Source organism: Lampetra fluviatilis, chromosome 55, assembly GCF_964198595.1.
Source record: "Lampetra fluviatilis chromosome 55, kcLamFluv1.1, whole genome shotgun sequence".
In the NCBI taxonomy this organism is placed as follows: domain Eukaryota; kingdom Metazoa; phylum Chordata; class Hyperoartia; order Petromyzontiformes; family Petromyzontidae; genus Lampetra; species Lampetra fluviatilis.
In genome coordinates this window covers 8,485,112-8,499,415 of record NC_136329.1, presented here as the reverse complement: position 1 = coordinate 8,499,415, position 14,304 = coordinate 8,485,112, and the positions used below count along the sequence as shown (strand labels likewise).

Sequence of the window (14,304 nt, the reverse complement as noted above, 5' to 3'; positions counted from 1 at the left end):
TTTTGCTGTCTTTTTCTTGGATTTTCTGTTTGCACTTAGTCACATATTCACTTTAAGATGTTTTTTGTTTGTTGCGGTTGCACCCGATTCAAGAGCCGAATGGCTCACAGGGCTACACCTAATAAATGAACTTGAACTTTTATCAGCTCGAAGCAAACGGGGCAGACATCGTCGATGGGCGCTGGACAGGCTACTGCTGGTTGCTGTGCCAAACGTCGGTTTCACGTGTGAAGCCACGCCCACAATCAACTCAGTAAACCACGCCCACAATCACCTCAGTAAGCCACGCCCACAATCACCTCAGTAAGCCACGCCCACAACCAACTCAGCAAGCCACGCCCACAATCACCTCAACAAGCCACGCCCACACTCACCTCAGCAAGCCACACCCCCCCACACGTTCAACACGGAGTGGTCACGTGCGAACACCGCTTTTGCATGTATTCATATTCTTAGGTTTTTTCGGTAAAGTCACGTAGGTAAAAAAAATTTAATTTAATAAAAGTAAAATAAAAATAAAATAAAAATCACGACGTTTCGGAGGCAACACAAGTCTCCAGCTATCGTGCTGTGACTGTTCCACCTGATGACGGAGACTTGTGTTGCCTCCGAAACGTCGTGATTTTTATTATTTTATTTGTATTAATTTAAATTTAAATTTGTTTACCTACGTGACTTTACCAAAAAAACTAAGAATATGAATCCTTGCAGTCACGAAAGCTTCAAATCTAGAACCGCTGGCATGGCTGAAGACGCCATTTGCAAGTTAGTCCACGTGGGGCAGCGATGATGAACGCGCTGATTCGCGTCCTCGCAGTCTCCACGCTGGGAGCACGGGCGGACCGTGTACGAGGTTGCCGAGAACGGTGGAAGCATCGTCCAGTCGGGCGCCCGATGCGAGCGGCGAATGTCAGTTCGCTATCGACAGTTCCTGGATTATCCCAGTCGCTCCGCGCTTTCGAGGGCTTTCGAGCTATCAATTGCGGTTCAGCGATTCTGCACTTGCTCCATTACTATAGTACTATACCACCTTCAACTTTTATGAACGACTGGGTGTTTAAGGTTTGCGATTTGTCGTATTATCTGGCTATATAGCAAATGAAAAAATACAATTACTTTACTGTGCAAGTTAAAAAATTGTGTTGTAATGTTTTAATAAAATTTAGGGGCCCTTTATAACAACATTTGCTACAGTCCGCGCGCTTAGCTTAACCCGGGACTGGCTATCGACAAGGACACCAAGGCATGTGGTTGCCTTATCCGATACTGGGATGTCGCAGCCGTCGAGTTAAGCTTCAGATGGTTTGATGTCATCCAGCTCTTTGTGTCGTTGAGACAGTAAGAGGCATGGAACGTGTGAGTCGAACGAGGCAACCTTTGCATGGAAGTAAAGTTGGGCGTCAACAGAACAACAATAACAAACGAACACTTAAAACGCGGTTTCAATTTATTTTTTGAAGAAAATGCTTTCATTTACGTTCCACATTTCATTTACATTTCATCGAAGCCGTAACGTTTTGTTGCAAAGAGCTAACTACTAAATTTCGATTTAAAGCTTTCGTGACTGCAGGGATTCATCTTCTTGGTTCTTTCGGTAAAGTCACGTAGAAGGGAAATAATAAAATAATAAAAATAAAACATTATAAAATACAATTCTCACGACGTTTCGGCCACAACGCAAGCAGCCACTGATAATGTAGTTACTACGCGACTGATAATGTAGTTATTACACCACTGATAATGTCGTTACTACGATACTGATGATGTAGTTACTATGCACTGATAACGTCATTACTACGCCGCTGATGATGTCGTTACTATACCACTGATAATGTCGTTACTACGCCAGTGATAACGTAGCTACTACGCCAGTGATAATGTATTACTACGCCACTGGATGGCATCCATGATAATAATGATGACAACACAGGAAGATTTCTTCACAATACTGGCAAGTCAACCTGATAATGATGCTGGCTGTTGTTGTAATCACCGGCGAAATGTCACTAGCTACTCGAATTGTAAATATTGTAGTGGGTTTACTCTTCAACACAACAACCAGTTAGTGTCCTGAACTGGTAACTAATTGGCCACCTTTTGTTTACGTGACTAAACCTTTACTAATTGGCCGTGTCGGGTGGTGGTGGCGATGGGTTTAATGACGCATTTATAATTTACGTTAACCTTCATTATGCACTTTATCCGGTAAAATAAAATAGTTTAGTTGAAACTTCCACAACACTGACAATTCACCGTGATCCTTTGCGCGTGTCGTCCTATCTCTGTTTAGCTCATAAGTAAGATTTAATTTTGCGTGTACTCGAATTGTCAATGTTGCTGTGGGTTTACGCTCTCCAATGCACAATAATCGCTTAGTGCCGATCTCGTAACTAATTGCCAACGTTTTGTTTTATGTGACTAAACCTTTACTCATTGGCCATGTCGGGTGGTGGTGGTGGTGGCGGATTTAACGACACATTTATATTTTACGTGATCTAACCCAAAAGAAGAACTCCAAAAAACCCTTTATTATAGCTAATATTTATTATAGCTAATATTTATTATAGCTAATATTTATTATAGCTAATATTTATTATGGATAATATTTCTATTTTAACTGATGTAAGGGCCACTGAGCTACACAGCTCTTTTTCAAAAGCGACATGACCATCACAAATGATAGCTCAACGAAGTGGCTTATCGTCATCATCACATAAAAATATAGAGTAGCCAAATACTCTAAACGTGTAGAGACATTGACTATAAATTTGGAGGGGGATAAACCGAAGGACCCGGAGAAAAGTCCACGCGACCACCGGGAAAGAGAGATGCAAACTCCAAATATACAGCAGGCGTCAGGGTCTGGATCGAACCCACGACCTCCTGTATACCAGGTGAGGTGGTTAGCATATCCTAGCCAACGCGGGGTATCATCATCAGCAGCAGCAGTGTGGGGCTGCAGTGTAGGGTTGCCCTCGTAAGCGATGTTATGGGATTGTTGGATAACAAGCTGATTTATATTTATTTTCAGATTAAGTGCCCTTCTAATTATTTGAGCCGTCCGACCAGCCACCACCTCGAAGACGAATGTTGATATATAAGTGGCTTATATGTCAGTGGTCGCGGAAGTCCACACGCGTGTTAAAACACTCTCCTACAGCCTAGCTTTGAATTCATAAAAAAAAAATATCTCACAGCCTCAATGGGTGCGGCGTCACACTCTCTTACAGCTCAGAGGGTCCGATACAGCCAGACCCTGCGTGGCAGGCGAGCGCAGCGGGCGTCCGTGAACGACCGGCGAGCGAGCGACCGCCGGCGACTGCTACGCGCCGACGGCGGCGATGGCCTGGCCACGTGAACCACGCCGCGGCCCAGCGCCACGAGTGGAGCGGGCCGGTGCCTGCGCCCCTCCGTACGCGCCACCATCACCATTACCCGGAGGCCGTCCGTGTCGGAGGAGGCGATGGAGCTCGGGGGCCGTTGAGAGGTTTCCCGCGGCTCGAACAGAGGGGTGCCCTCCAGGCGCGAGCTAGGGGCCTTTCCTGTCGGTGGGGTACCTGCGACCTCCTCCGGGAAACCTTCGTCACCTTCCCACGAGACATCGTGGATTTTTTTCGGAGTGGAGTGCGTCACGTAGCGGGTGACCCTTCTGATGGCCCCGGGACGGGACGAATGGGCGGGAGCCCGCACCTCCGGGCTGGAGAACTGAAAGGGCAGCGTCAAACACCCTGAGTCCGATTGGAAAGGCTCGGACTTCGACGGCCTTCCCTTGGCCCTGGGCCAGGACTCGTGCTTGGAGAGGCGACTGCTCCGTTGGGAATGGTGCACGAGCGGCGGAGGAAACCGCGCGTCCCGCGGGATGCCCTGACCCTTGGGCACGCGGTGCTCAATGTAGCGGACGACCCTTTTGATGGCCCCAGGCCGCGATCGCGGGATGGCATTTGGGGCTTCCGGTACAGAAAAGTTAACGGGACTGGTGGATCGTCTGACACCCAATGGGGAATGAATAGACGAGGCCGAAGCCTTCACAGCCGCAGCTTCCACTTCTTCCGCTCGGCGACCATCGGCAACTTCCTGCGGGGCGGATTTCCTGCCGCGTTTCACGAGCTTCCGGATCACCCCCGGCCGCGTCTGCTGCCTCGGATTCCATGAGTCCCAGTGGAAGTCTCTTTGCTCCGGCCGCCTGCTGTCGCCTGAGTGTCGCACCTCCTCTGACCCAAAGAACCGCGCCCCCAATCCGGAGCGTCGCGCATCCTCCGATCTGAAGAACTGTGCCTCCGATCCGGAGCACCGTACCTCCTCTGATCTGGAGCGTCGCGTCGCCTCCGACCTGAAGAACCGCACCTCCGATCCGGAGCTTCGCCCCTCCTGCGATCCGAAGTACTGGGCCTCCGATCCAGAGCGTCGCGCCTCCTCCTGCGATGCGGACCGTGACGCGTCCGCCCCGCGGTTTCCGTGGGGCTCTTGTTCACGAGCGATTTGGCTCCTGTGTAATACGAGGGATGTCCCCAACTTGGCGCCAATGGTAAACGTGGTGCCCCTGATGCGGGAATTTCCGGCACTCTCCTCGATGTCCGCCGGGCGACGTCGAGCGGCGATCGCCACCGCCGCGGGCTCGAGGTCAGCGGCAGGGTCAACGTTTGAGTCAGGGTCGAGGCGACGGTCGATGCTTCCTCCGGCTTCCAGCCGGGGTGATTTATCCACGTCGGGGTCGAGTGACAGCTCGAGGTTCAGGTCAGGGTCTGGTTCCTTAGCGTCAGCCTTGTTGTCGCGTTCAAAATCAAGCGCGAGGTCAAGTTCGAGGTGAGCGTCTGGATCAGAATGGAGTTGGACCTCGACGTTTTGTTCGTGCACAGACTTGAGGCTCGTGCTTGGACCGTGGTCGGACTTTACATCAGTTTTCAGATCACGATTAAGTTGGAGGTCAGACGATGGATTGGGGTCAAAGTGGACATCGGTACTTGGATCGCATCTGAACGGGAGGTGAGCAGTTGGATCGCCGCTGACAATCACCTTCACGCTTTGGATGGGGTGAAATTTGAGGCGAGTCCTTCGGTGGGAAATTAATTGGAGGTCGGCGTTTCGATCTGGGGCGAGTTTGAGGTCGGTGTGTGGGTCGGGGATGAGTTGAATATCAGTGGTTAGATCGGGAGTCAGTCTGAGGTCAGTGTTTGGATCGGGAGAGAGTTGAATTTCAGTGATTAGATCAGGAGTGAGTTTGAGGTCAGTGTTTGGATTGGGAGAGAGTTGAATTTCAGCGGTTAGATCGGGAGTGAGTTTGGGGTCAGTGTTTGGATTGGGAGAGAGTTTAATATCAGTGGTTAGATCGGGAGTGAGTTTGGGGTCAGTGTTTGGATCAAGAGAGAGTTGAATATCAGTGGTAAATTCAGGGGTGAGTTTGAGGTCAGTGTTTGGATTAAGAGTCATTTGGATATCAGTGCTTGGATCGGGAGTGAGTTGGAGGTCAGATTCGGCTATGAGTGGAAGGTTGACGTTCAGCTGATGGTGGTGGTGATGAGCCGTGTGGCTGGTTTGAGCATCACCGCGATCCCCATCGTCTGGGAGGTCGAAGTTGGGGTCATCCGTAGCATCCACCTCCCCAAACACCTCGTGGCAGTGGTCGATCAGAAACTGCACGAAGGCGACGATCTGGAGGCGGCACAGAGCGACAGTGACAACAGCGGACGTCACTCGGCGAGGCTGGTTGGCTACGTTCAGTGCGAAAGATGTTCAACGTATGCACATACACAGAAACCCACAGACACCCAGACCAATAGAGACCCACAGATTAGCACAGTTGTGGCTACGTACAGTGCTGAAGAAGTTTATCATACATACATAGAGCCCCACAGACACCCAGACCCATAGAGACCCACAGATTTTGCCACTGGTAGTGAGACAGGGCCATAAAGATGGCTGCTGTCTCTGGTGTAGTAGGCCAATCAGTTTCAAAGACAATGCCATACATCAATATTATTAGCAGAGCATGTTTGTTTGCATGTTTTGCCGCACGTACTGTGCGTGGTTAATGCAGACTTGATGATGCCTTATTTGTTGTTTGAAAATCTTAACACAACTCCCGTGTTATTGCCAGAAAGGGTTAAAAACCTATTCTTCTTAGTATATATTATTATTAAATTATTTTTATTTATTAAAGCGACCTTGTCGATGACGTCGCCCTCCTGCCTTCGGTCGATCTCCCCGGGGGCCCAGAGCATGCTGGGAGCCGTGCACACCGATAGGCTGAACGAGGTCATGTGACTCCAGTGCGCGTTGTCGGCGACGCGGCGCAGCAGGCGGAACACCGAGCCAATCAGAGCGCGACGCTCGGGCGACACGCTGCACAGCATTCTGGGAGGTTTCCACGGGCACGTGGGGAAAAACCCGTGGGATTAATTGTTGTAACCATGCGAAACTAAAAAACTATTTTCTATTGTTGTCCGATCTCTGTTTAGCTCATAAGAAAGGTTTATTTTTTGCGTGTACTCTAATTGTCAATGTTGCTGTGGGTTTACGCTCTCCAATGCACAATAATCGCTTAGTGCCGATCTCGTAACGAATTGTCAACGTTTTGTTTTGTTTCGATTTAAAGCTTTCGTGACTGCAGGGATTCATCTTCTTGGTTCTTTCGGTAAAGTCACGTAGAAGGGAAGTAATAAAATAATACAAATAAAACATAATAAAATAATTCTCACGACGTTTCGGCCACAACGCAAGCAGCATTATTTTTTATTTTTATTATTTTATTATTTCCCTTCTACGTGACTTTACAAATTATAGCTCGACCAAGTGGCTTATCATCATTATGTGGACATTTATAGCCGGAGCCAAATACTTTAAACGCGTGGTGTTGATTCTAAATGTGGAGGGAAAAACCGGAGGACCCGGAGAAAAATCCACGCGACCACAGAAAGAACATGCCTATGTGACAAAGTTTACGAATTGACCATGTTGGGTGGTAGCGGGTTTCAGGTCACATTTATATTTACGCGATCTAATACAAAAAAAAACTCCATTATGAATAACATTGGTCGTGAAAGCCTACGTGCTATATGTAAACTATAAACAAACTGTAAACTATGTTCATTTTTAGATTTGAAGTTTTCGTGACTGCAAGGATTCATAATCTTTGGTTTTTTCGGTAAAGTCACGTAGGTTAAAAAAGAAAACAACTAAATTAAATCACGACGTTTCGGAGCCAACACAAGCTTCCGTCTTCAGGTGGAACCGTCACAGAAAAATTACTGTATCAAGTGACTTTACCGAAAAAAACAAAGAGTATATTTATTTTACCAGGTGGGGCTCAACAGAGCTATGTAGCTCTTTTTTTCAGAAGCGGCTTGGCCATTACAAATGATAGCAGCTCAACGATGTGGCTTATCATCATCATCATCACCGTGTGGAAATGTATAGCAGCCAAATACGCTGAACGCACATTGATTCTACGTGGCAATTAGTTATTATTGAAAAGTGGCAATTAGTTACTCTGCAACATATAGGTTTTTGCCCAGTGCTCGCCAGCGAGCTGAGCAACTTAGGGGCCGTCCATAAATGACGTCACGCGATTTTGGACGATTTTTGACCCCCCTCTCCTCGTCACACGGCGTCACAAAAGTCAGGACCCCCCCTCAAATATTACGTCACAAAGCTCTGCCCCCCCCCCCCGCCCAATTTTTTTTAAAACATGCTTCAAAGCGCTTTAAACTATTGTCATTGTAGTGCGTATTTAATGTGGCGCTCCACTCTGATGTTGTAGGAGAAAACATTTATTAAAATGTCTATTTAATCAAGTAGAACGTGTTGTCTATATTTATTTAGGTGACGTCATTTATGGACGGCCCCTTAATCAATGTGGGGTAGGGGGGGAGATGGAGGCTATGGGGGAGGCTTACGTCTCAATCCTCCGAACGGTGGCTTCTGGTTCCCAGGGATCGTCCGGACAGCCCACGGCAGCCACCCACTGCTCGTAGCTGTCGCGAGGGAAAAACCCTCCAGGGACGGAGCGAAGGAATTCCTGGAGCAAGCGGTGAACACGTGCACAGTCACACAGACTCACAGTCACACACACAGTCACACAGTCACACACACAGTCACACACAGTCACACACAGTCACACACACAGTCACACAGACTCACAGTCACACAGTCACACAGACTCACAGTCACACAGTCACACACAGTCACACAGACTCACATTCACACACACAGTCACACACACAGTCACACACTGTCACACAGTCGCACAGACTCACATTCACACACACAGTCACGCAGACTCACAGTCACACACACAGTCACACATACACACAGTCACACACACAGACACAATCGCACACATACAGCCGCACACAGTCACAAACTCATTCACGCACAGTCACAGACTCACGGCACACAGTCACACAGAATCACTTGCGCACACAGTCACGCGCACACAGTTACAGACACATCTCTGTTGCGTTTAGCGTATTCTGCTGCTACGGTGATATCCCACCTCGTTGGGCGATCATTTACGGCCAGGTCACTTCTCAAAAAGATCTACGCAGCTCAGGTGGGCCTTATCTGGTCAAATAGCAACATAGCTACATACTCTCTGGTTCTTTCGGTAAAGTCACGTAGTTATTTTCTTGTATTTCTAACTACGCGACTTTACCGAAAGAACCAAAGAGTATGGATTCCTGCCTAGAATAGAAGCCCAGGAACTCAGCGGTGCATTCTGGGTAAGTGTTTTGACATTTGAGCCACCTGGCGTTAGTGATCTTGTAAATATGACCAGGTTGACTGCGTTATCATTGTGTGCAGTCTTCGCCTAAGAGAATCTCGCACGATCGCTTGTCGTGTTAGTCACGGGTGGATGTTCGACCCACAATTACCATTCACGCGAAAAATAAAATCGTCAAGAGGCGACAACTTCGACGACGTTCGAAGCGTTTTTTTGTCATGATTCGTTTGTGACGACATGGTGGTGTCGTCACAGCGCTCCCAGAGTGCACCTTGAGGATGGTTGCCAGGGCGACGGGCGAGCCGTGCTCCCATTGGTCGGCTGGGGAGTTAGCGTTGATCTTGTTGCGGATTTCCCGCGAGGTGCGGAATCCCGGGCTACGCCTGAACACCCCCGGCTCCCAGGGGGCTCGCCTCCAGAGCCGTCCTAGGAGCTCCTGTCCACAAATGAACGCACACGTGTACAGGGTGCTTCCCAAAAAGATGTGAACACTTCAGAGAATTTGCAAAAAAACGATACCGCAGGTAGTGGGCCTCCTCCGGGCTCTGGAGACAACCTGGAGAAGATTCCAGGCACGTGTTGACAACGATGGCAAACACGTGGAGACTTTTGGAAGATATTAACATTACATTTGTTATCATTTTGATTTAAAGCTTTCGTGACTGCAGGGATTCATATTCTTGGTTCTTTCGGTAAAGTCTCGTAGAAGGGAAATAATAAATAATATAAATTAAACATAATAAAATAATATATCTACGTGACTTTACCGAAAGACACAAGAATATAAATTCCTACAGTCACGAAAGCTTTAAGTCAACATTTGTATTCTAAGGTTTTTTCGGTAAAGTCACGTAGGTAAAAAATATAATAATAAAGTAAAAAATAACTAAATTAAATCATGTGATTTAATTTCAAATCTAGAATCAACATTTGTACTACACACACACATCTCCTATTTTGTAATGCCCCAACCCCCCCCCGTACTCTGATTGCCCGGGGCGCGAGCCCTTCCTCCCAGAGGCCCTCCATGGGGCATCCGAAGAGGTGGCGCTGGTGGGGCTCGGGAGGGTCGGCTTCGGGCTGCCCGAGCAGGGCCCTCTCGGAGGGCCACGTGTCCTCCCGGTGCTTCCTCCTGAAGAATGTTCGCCGCGGAGACTTCTGGGAGGGAGACGTGGCCGGCGGAGTCCATTCTGTTGTCACGCAAAAAAAAGAAGAGCGGTGGGTCGACGTTCTTAATGGAAATTGATTCGCGCGCCGATGACGATGGCGATGATGAGACGCTTCGGTAAGCTGCTATCATGGGTGACGGCAGGGTCGGGATCGAACCCACGACCTCCTGCGTACCAGGCGAGGTAGTTAACATCTCCTAGCCACCTTGGCACCCCATGAGAGGGAATGCATTTTTTTATTTTAATGTCGCATTCATTTACCCCGTGGGGAGGGAACAAAAACTTTGCTGAATCTCAAGCTTAGGGGACCCGCGGTGGCTCGGAGATGTTAACTACCTCGCCTGGTATGCAGGAGGTCGTGGATTCAACCCCGAACCTGACGCCTTCTGTTTGGCGTTTGCGTGTCTTTTTTACAGGAGATTCTACAACTTTAAAGCCATTCCCCGTGTTTAGTGTACATGCCCTACAACGTGTTTGCAATCGACGGGAGTAAAGTTGGACTTGCGAACAATTCGACTTACGAAAAGAACATCAGCAACCTAACTCGTTCGTAAGTAGAGGAGGTCCCTGTACTATTAATGTACACCAGAAAAAGCATTCAATGTTATAGAAATTAGCGTTACCTGTCTGCATGTCTGACGCTGCCCCTTTGCAGTATGCTTGCTAATCAGAAGAGTCCTTCCCTGCAACGTCACAAAGGTCAACACAATCGTCACGTTGGCGAAAGAATACAATACATTCCAGCGGAGGGAGCTGGTAGGAACGTTGGGTTGCTCGGTCAATGGCCTGCAGGGTCAACGGCGGCGTGGTGTATTCCGCAAATATGCCCGACTGTGAGGGCGGGCACAAGCCGGCGTGAGTAGGTTAAACGTTGAGTTTTATAAGGGCACCACGGGGTGACCAGCCCTTCCCCACCCAGCCCCACCCTCCCCTCCCAACCCAGCCCCACCCCTCCCACCCCCCACCCAGCCCCACCCTCCCCACCCAGCCCCACCCAGCCCCACCCAGCCCAGCCCCTCCCCACACCCCCCACCCAGCCCCACCGAGCCCCACCCTCCCCACCCAGCCCCACCCTCCCACCCAGCTCCTCCCCACTCTCCCCTCCCCACCCAGCCCCTCCCTCCCCACCCAGCCCCTCCCTGCATGACGGACGGACGCAATAATCCCCTGTGGGCTGGTGGAACCAGTGGGTTCCTACCAGTATCATTTTTATTGTGAGGTCATGACGCTCGGTACATCACACACACGCGAAATGTTTTGACACCAGTGAACCACCTCAATACCTCTCTGGCGATCTCGTCAAGGGCGCTATAAACCATGGGGCCGTCCATAAATGACGTCACGCACCTAGGGGGGGGGGCGGTCAGATTTTTGTGACGATGTGTGACGAGGAAGGAGAAGGGGTTTGAGAAATGTAACGTCACATCAAAATGCGCAACTTTCAATAAATATAGAATTGTTATAACAACACTAATTGTTATAACAACACTCCTACAACATCAGAGTGCAGCGCCACATTAAATACGCACTACAATGACAATAGTTTAAAGCGATTTGAAGCGTGTTTTATTTTCAAAATGGAAATATGGTTTTGGGGGGTGGGGAGCGGGCAGAGCTTTGTGACGTCATATTTGAGGGGGGGGTCTGACTTTTTGTGACGCCGTGTGACGAGGGGGGGATTAAAAATTGCCCAAAATCACGTGACGTCATTTATGGACGGCCCCCGTCATCACATCAACTTCGCTCATCATCATTCTTGCAGCAGCAGCAACAGCCACAGCGGCTTTTGTGCTGCCCATCGGACAAAGACGGCGCCTGGACATACGGGACAGGGTTTGTTCGTATCTCTGAAAGTTCGCAAGTTGATTGTTCGTAAGTAGAGGAGGAGTCCCTGGACGCGACAGAAATTGCGCCACCGATTTAGAAACGACGATTCTCATTGTTGTCGTGGATCAACCCACCCCACGCTGCGACTAGGGGGCAGCATTGAGCCGGTGGGCGAAGCCTGGGGAGACTTTAAAATGCCCCCTTACATCAGCCACACGGCCCTGGGTCAATACACTGCCCTCTGCCGACAACGTGGCTCAACAACAGAGACAAAGACTCCCCCCCCCCACCCGTATACAGCCCTTGTTATGTATCGTGCGTGTGTCTGTGTGTTGAACTTAATTTCGCACCGTACGTAGCCAACCGGGCTAATCTGTGGGTCTATGTGGGTCTCTATGGGGTGTATCTGTAGGTCTCTGTGGGTCACTATGGGTGTGGGTGTCTGTGGGTCTCTGTGCATGTATGTTGAACTTCTTTTGCACCGTACGTAGCCAGCCGTGCTAATCTATGGGTCTCTGTGGGTCACTATGGGTCTGGGTGTCTGTGAGTCTCTGTGTGTGTCTGTATGTTGAACTTCTTTTGTACCGTACGTAGCCAACCACGCTAATCTATGGGTCTCTGTGGGTTTCTATGGGTCTGGGTGTCTGTGGGTCCCTGTGTGTGTATGTTGCAGGGAGCGGTAGTGTAGTGGTCAGTGCTACGCTGCGCTACGAACCCGGCAACCCGAGTTAAAATCCCACTCACGGTCAACACCGCCAGTGACGATTATCTGAACCGGTCCTGGGCCTCCCTTAGATCCCTGGTGCGGTGTGTAAACATCGCCACTGGGGAGACAAAGGCAGCCGGGCGTGGTGCTGGCCACCCATCCCCTCGTGAGCCGTGCCGATCTTCATATGTGCTCGCTAACAGCACTTGCCCCAACAGTCTGTTACAGGCTACACGGGGGATCTTTGTCTTTGTGTGTTGAACTTCTTCCTTACCGTACGTAGACAACCGCGCTAATCTGTGGGTCTCTGTGGATCTCTATGGGTGTCTCCATGGGTCTGGGTGTCTGTGGATCTCTGTGGGTGTCTCTGTGGGTCTGGGTGTCTGTTGGTCTCTGTGTGTGTCTCTGTGTGTCTGTGTGTGTGCTTCTGTGTGTGTGTCTGTGTGTGTGTGTGTTTCTGTGTGTGGTTGTGTCTGTGTGTGTGTCTCTGTGTGTGCCTCTGTGTGTGTGTCTCTGTGTGTGCCTCTGTGTGTGTGTCTCTGTGTGTGTCTCTGTGTGTGTGTGTCTCTGTGTGTCTCTGTGTGTGTCTCTGTGTGTGTCTCTGTGTGTGTCTCTGTGTGACTCTCTGTGTGTCTCTCTGTGTGTCTCTCTGTGTGTGTGTGTCTCTGTGTGTCTCTGTGTGTGTCTCTGTGTGTGTCTCTGTGTGTCTCTCTGTGTGTCTCTCTGTGTGTGTGTGTCTCTGTGTGTCTCTGTGTGTGTCTCTGTGTGTCTCTCTGTGTGTCTCTCTGTGTGTGTGTGTCTCTGTGTGTGTCTCTGTATGTGTCTCTGTGTGTGTCTCTGTGTGTTTTGAGATGAACGTTCGTGCCAGTGTCGCCCTTAAGAAGGTGCTCGCTGACATCAACTTGACCCACAACACTCCGTCGAAGTCCATACAAGGTGGGAGGGGGGGGGTATGGGTTAGGAGGTTATCTCTGTTTTGCTACACAGCGCCAATCGTCAACAACAACAACAATGACACGGGAACAATGAAACAACAACAATAACAAAAGGCTGTCCATCTTCTTGCTTCTTTCGGAAAAGTCACGTAGAAGGGAAATAATAAAATAATTCAAAACAATTTTCACGACGTTTCGGTCACAACGCAAGCAGCCGTCCTCAGGTGAAGAACAGGCCTGTCGGAAAGACAGCGTCATTTCAGAAGAACAGGTCTGTCGGAAAGACAGCGTCATTTCAGACGCTGTTTTTCTGACAGACCTGTTCTTCACCTGAGGACGGCTGCTTGCGTTGTGGCCGAAACGTCGTGAGAATTATTTTATTATGTTTTATTTTTTATTATTTCCCTTCTACGTGACTTTACCGAAAGAGCCAAGAAGATGAATCCCTGCAGTCACGAAAGCTTTAAATCGAAAAAAGCCGTCCGCCCGTTGACGATGAACATCGCTGGGTTACTCACGCGGTCCCTCGGTCGTCTCTCTCTCGATGTGGGGACCCCCCTAACAAACCACCGTGGGCTCGGTGCGTATCGCGAGCGGGTGAGCCGCTGGTCGCTCCCTCGGTGTCAAAACAACAAGGGGGGTTGGAGTCAACATTTCAACATCGCTGTTGGGCAACGTGGAGGAGTGAGAGGACGAAAGGCGGAATGGAAATCGATGATTGTGCATGATTTTGGGGGGTGGGGGGTGGGATACTAAACGAAAACTATCACACGGCGTTGTAATACGGTGGTGGTTTTTCTTTTCCTGGAAGATTTGCTGGTTTATCTCAGGATGTTTCTGTTGCGCGTCGTCGCTTTAAGATGTTTTCTTGTTCATGTTTTTGTTTGTTGCGGTTGCACCACGACTCAAGAGCCGCATGGCTCACAGGGCTATAACCTCCATATATAT

General features: G+C 49.4%; 1 protein-coding gene across 2 annotated transcripts; it reads right to left on the bottom strand.

Annotated features, from left to right (window-relative positions):
* Nucleotides 1–1,441: 1,441 nt before the first annotated feature.
* Nucleotides 1,442–13,963, bottom strand: LOC144949909 (uncharacterized). Of its 2 annotated transcripts, none has more exons than XM_078879893.1 (7): nucleotides 13,875–13,963; nucleotides 10,512–10,571; nucleotides 9,704–9,909; nucleotides 8,991–9,155; nucleotides 7,893–8,014; nucleotides 6,162–6,351; nucleotides 1,442–5,649 (listed from the first exon to the last, which is right to left on the bottom strand). In XM_078879893.1, the coding sequence occupies exons 2-7, from the start codon at nucleotides 10,519–10,521 to the stop codon at nucleotides 3,232–3,234; spliced, it is 3,111 nt and encodes a 1,036-aa protein (XP_078736019.1). In that variant the 5' UTR covers nucleotides 10,522–10,571; nucleotides 13,875–13,963; the 3' UTR covers nucleotides 1,442–3,231. The 2 variants fall into 2 exon arrangements, with proteins under 2 accessions (XP_078736019.1, XP_078736020.1); XM_078879894.1 differs by lacking the exon at nucleotides 13,875–13,963 and adding an exon at nucleotides 11,172–11,235.
* Between the last annotated feature and the right edge of the window lie 341 nt (nucleotides 13,964–14,304).

Excerpts from the sequence above, each read along its gene's own strand:
- LOC144949909 (XM_078879893.1), bottom strand. Across the intron at positions 9,156-9,703 it reads TCGCGCCCCGGGCAATCAGA|GAGCTCCTAGGACGGCTCTG; the intron begins GTACGGGGGGGG and ends ATTTGTGGACAG. Across the intron at positions 6,352-7,892 it reads ACCGTTCGGAGGATTGAGAC|AATGCTGTGCAGCGTGTCGC; the intron begins GTAAGCCTCCCC and ends GAAACCTCCCAG.